The sequence below is a fragment of the Glandiceps talaboti genome, chromosome 5 (assembly GCF_964340395.1).
Source record: "Glandiceps talaboti chromosome 5, keGlaTala1.1, whole genome shotgun sequence".
Classification (NCBI taxonomy): domain Eukaryota; kingdom Metazoa; phylum Hemichordata; class Enteropneusta; family Spengelidae; genus Glandiceps; species Glandiceps talaboti.
The window spans coordinates 2,007,501-2,012,500 of NC_135553.1; the positions used below are offsets into that span (position 1 = coordinate 2,007,501).

The 5,000-nt window shown below is 35.3% G+C and overlaps 1 protein-coding gene across 1 annotated transcript in view; it reads right to left on the reverse strand.

Annotated features, from left to right (window-relative positions):
- Nucleotides 1-5,000, reverse strand: part of LOC144434848 (uncharacterized) — a 16,310-nt gene that overhangs the window by 4,982 nt on the left and 6,328 nt on the right. Inside the window, exon 2 of the mRNA XM_078123362.1 lies at nucleotides 1,539-1,704. Coding sequence (XP_077979488.1) covers nucleotides 1,539-1,704 — 166 coding nt within the window. The remainder of the gene's footprint in view (nucleotides 1-1,538; nucleotides 1,705-5,000) is intronic.

The window sequence follows — 5,000 nt, forward strand, 5'->3', positions numbered from 1 at the left end:
ATGTAAAATAACAGAGTACAGATATGTAAAATACCAGAGTACAGATATGTAAAATAACAGTACAGATATGTAAAATAACAGAACACAAATACGGGAATGTAAATGATATCAAGCTTCTTTCCTATTCTACAATTTTCTGACACTTTAAATGATCTCATAATACTGAACACGGAAATGCATGGATATATTTTGCAGGGTACCGTTGGGACCCCGTACTTACGCGTCTTGCAAGCTAAACTTCGTTAATTAAAGTACAAAGCAGTAGAATGGGGCATTAAACCTGTACTCTACTTAGCACATGATTTGTTTAGTGCGTGAAGGTTCAATGCTCTGTTTTGACTGTTTATTACATACCATGACTGATTGACATTCATGTCAATATAAGATCTTGTGGATTGGAAGCAAATTGTAGGGGTGTGTGTGTGTGTGTGTGTGTGTGTGTGTGTGTGTGTGTGTGTGTGTGTGTGTGCGTGTGTGTGTGTGTGTGTGTGTGTGTCTGTCTGTCTGTCTGTCTGTCTGTCTGTCTGTCTGTCTGTCTGTCTGTCTGCCTGCCTGCCTGCATGCATGCCTGCATGCATGCATGCATGCATGTATGTATGTATGTATGTATGTATGTATGTATGTATGTATGTATGTATGTATGTATGTATGCATGCTTGTACAAGCGTGTGTATTTGTGTTTTGTCATTGACTTTCAAAAGTAAAATATTCATTTTACATTCGGCGCCCTATAATGTATGTATGTTTGTACATGCATAACACGTAATAAGAGAGTGGCCTTTGATGTAATGTAATGTAATGTGATGTGATGTATATACATGTATATATGATTTGCTTATATATTGTGTTGCTGGTTGGTGTGTAGCGATGCAATGTTAAGAGATGACTGAATAGTGTGTATGTATTCATCAAATCCATCAACACAATACATAATGTAGATGTGCCTGTGTGTGTATGGCTGTGTGTGTTTGATGACAAAAAGAATACAAGCTATCGAATTCACTGCATAGTTATTTTGAATGGAATAAACAGAAAGTTTGTCCATATTTGTTTCGTTTCATTGGAGATTAGACTGTCAGATATAGCCCGATGCTTTGCAATATATATTTTACCTAAGTGTACTTACGTTGCTCAATATGTTATACAAGTGTATGACTAGAGATCACATCCCGTTAAATACTGGTTCATTGGAACTAAATGTTACAAATAAAACTAATACGGAAAAATTACCTCGTGTACAACGGTAATATTTATGGATTGCATTCAAAGAACGCCTGAGACTAAAACGATGGTAAAACTATTAATTTTCATATTTCATATGTCATATTTCACAGATAAAAGTATTGGGTTATGATATGTGACGTAAAGTTTCTCACTTTTATGCTAGCTGAGAAAATGAACACAATGCGAACCTTCAAACAATAACTAGCCAATCAACGGAAAAGAATAACTGGAAGAAATTTGACTGACCGTGACATGACTGGAAATAAATGAAAACAATAAGTAATAATGAATTTAGGAAAAAAATGTATTCTTACTTCGTTTTCAAGGTTGGTATCATTTTTTTGAGAAGTGCTACACCCACAATAAATCCGGCAAACTCTCCTTCACCGTCTGGTACAGGAATGGTATTACTGGTACATCGTTTACATACACACGCTGTGAGTCTTCGGATTTCATCGAGGTCGTTTTCTAATGTGTCAGCTATATGTAAATAAAATGTATTATAAAATGAGTATTACAATATTCTCACTTTGAATATATTAATTTTAAAAATACACTCAGATTGAAGTACTGTAAAAGTAGATGGTAAACACTACTTGTCCCATTAGGGTTATCTTGAATAATCAAAGGACTCCAATTGTGATATAGCCTCTCTTCGTGTTTTCTTTGAAATCAAATTAGGCTTCCTTGTTTTCGATGAAATGTCGTCGTGTTGTTACATCACGTGTTGGGGGATCCAAGATAGAATAAATTTGCAAACCGCTATTGTTTATTTTTTGTATATATTTTGGTAATGTGGCGATAATTGGTACGTCTGAACACATGGGGTTATACTTCCATGGTCTGAACGTGTATAGTACATCGTTAATCCAGTATATGACACATGGCATCATTTTATAAGGGTGGGCAGTATGGGTATTATCGTAATTAGGGTGGGCAGTAGGGGTATTATCGTAATTAGGGTGGGCAGTAGGTTATTATCGTGATTAGGGTGGGCAGTAGGGGTATTATCGTAATTTGTAATCAACTTTAAAAAAAGTAATTTTTGTACATTATATGACTTCAAAATAAAGGTCGTAAAACCCAGTGTAGTTTGATGTCCGTTATACTTCCGTCGCAATCACCTATTTATTTCATTTACGTAATCCCGTAATCCGTTAACAATACCATAATGTACACGTAAAAGACATTTATCAAACAAAGTGCAAATGACTATTAGAGTAAGATGTAAAGACGGTGATATTTTCCCCGCAAATCGAAAATACAATTTCTTTAGGCGTAATTGTAACATGATTTTTTATTGTTTATGTAGTTCGTAGTTTACAATTAACATTATTGTTCACCCCACCCCCCTCGTGCACCCCCTTCCCCTTGTATAAAATCCCACTTTTGCTAAAGGAAGAAAATAGAAACATATTATATCAAAATAATGTATTATGAAAAGGTTACTATAGATCGTTCTAAGATATTGATGTAGACCTTCAACCCTCGTCAATAATAGAGCCTCGCAATAGCTTGCAGCAAATATTATCATTTTCTCTGCAAGTTCACACAATTTGTCAAATCGTAATGACAATGACAGAGTAGGCACTTTAGATGTCTGGTTGTCAGGGCATGTTGGCGAAAACACTCTTGGGATATATTTTTTATCGATCCATAGACAGTTCGGGTTTTAAACAATTCAGTTTTTATCTGTGATGCGTTCTCTTTTTGTACGCTGAAGTAAATTCGTGTTTGATTAATTTTCTTTGTGCGTAGAGATTTTGATCAAACTTCATACGTACGGAATATATAGGCTGAAACCATGACAACAATGACCGACCGATTGACCGACTGAAGTTCCAGTAACTTTTCATTTATTTTGCCAAAATGGACATTTAGGTATAATCGACTTTGCAGCTAACAAACGCATTACTTCAGCGTACAAAGTTGTTTGTACTTAATATATTAATTTCTGTCAAAACTGAAAATCAATAAAGTTTATAAATTCATTGTAATTATCGTGATAATATATAGATATTTAGCGCTAAAAAACACGTACTTTTGGCCCTGAAATGAGACAATCCATTGGCCATTATGGAGTGATATAGAAAGAGGCAACCAAGTAGCCGTGACTAAAAGCAAGGGGACCCAAGCAACCATTGAATTTACACTCGATGCTCTGTGGAATTGCAGTGACTAGATAACCTGTCAAATGCATGTGTCGAAAATTTGTCATTTTTGTTTTCAAAATGAGAATCATTCTGTAATACATGTATTCTCCCTTTGACTCGAAGTTTATGATAAAAATATATAAATTTCTGTGAAATAATTGTTTCTTAAAGCACGTACACCGCTCACGTTGTCTGTATGTCACGTGACACTCACCAAGCTAGGGTCTTACAAGTCCAATCCGGATGACTCTGAAAACCTCAACTGATGCATCCTATTCTGTCCATTTCAGTAAATTCAGGAAAGGCATGTTAATAATATAGATAAACAGTATTGCCTGGGGTAACCGTCGTCCTAAATGACTGTTCCCTTTAGGGCAACACTAACTCACGTTTGGTCTCGTTAAAATACTCCAAGGTGGCTTACAAGAACTAGGAGAACAAAGAAGACCCACAGTCTAGTCTAGTCACAGTGACTAGTAATAAGCTTAAGTTCCACCATGGTCCTCCAGAGAGATCTTAATAAAACATGAAGAAAAATAGAAAGAGAAAAAAACCTGACGTACATACTGAAAATTTACTTAAATTGACTTTGAATAGGCAGATAGAATGTCAATTTTGTTTTCTGTCAAACTATTGAAAAGATTCGCTATTTATCAACATTTTGTATTTCGAAATGTTGCTCCCAATATCTCATAAAATAACGTCTTAGAAGTAAAGTAATAAACCATTCCTTATCTTATCTTATCACCTGATCAATTTAACTACTCTCTCTGACTTTAGGATTATTGATACGTCACTGCTCAGTGCCTTGCAGTACACCTCTTGCATGCACCACACGCTTCCCTATAAAACGCAATATACATACTTTAAATATGTATTCTGTACACGTAGGGCCCTAGCCCAGGGGAGATGCATGCACTATTCATTGTCACAAGCGACAGCATATTTTCTTCTCATGCAACGAATTCAAGGAAACGAGTGTACGTTAGTCAGTGATGTCGTAAAGGGGACAATGGTTTACGACTATAGCATTGGGGGAGGGTTGTCACGTGACCAAACTCTGGAGTTAAATGTGTACACTGTTTGTCTATGAACAAACCCAAAAATATATTCACTAAAAATTGGTCAATTACCTATAAAATACGTTGTACATACTACTTCATAGTGGTCAATATTATATGTACCTAGTGTAGTGACAAGTTTAAACCATGAGCGAAAGTTCAATTTAAATCTGTCAACATGTTAAAAGTGTACTAGTTGTATCTGGAGTATGAAATTGCGATCAAGCAACCACAATCTATTCACTGAAAATGGTTAAAATACCAATAATTAGATATTATACATGTACATGTTAATCAGTGGTCGATATTATCTATAAGCAGTACAGAAACAGGTTGTAATTGTAATCGACGTTGAGGGCACTGATTTTTCGGTGAGGACTCAAAAATATATTTGATTTGATTTAACGTGTAGCTACAAAGTATGTTTACCCATCGGTGATGCAATGCAGTTCACGTGTAAGCTTTGGTACCTTACAAAACATTTTTAACGTACCAGTTGTAGCGTTAAAGGGACAAATGTCTCAATCCAATTATATGTATTCATGATAATGCAAATATTTAA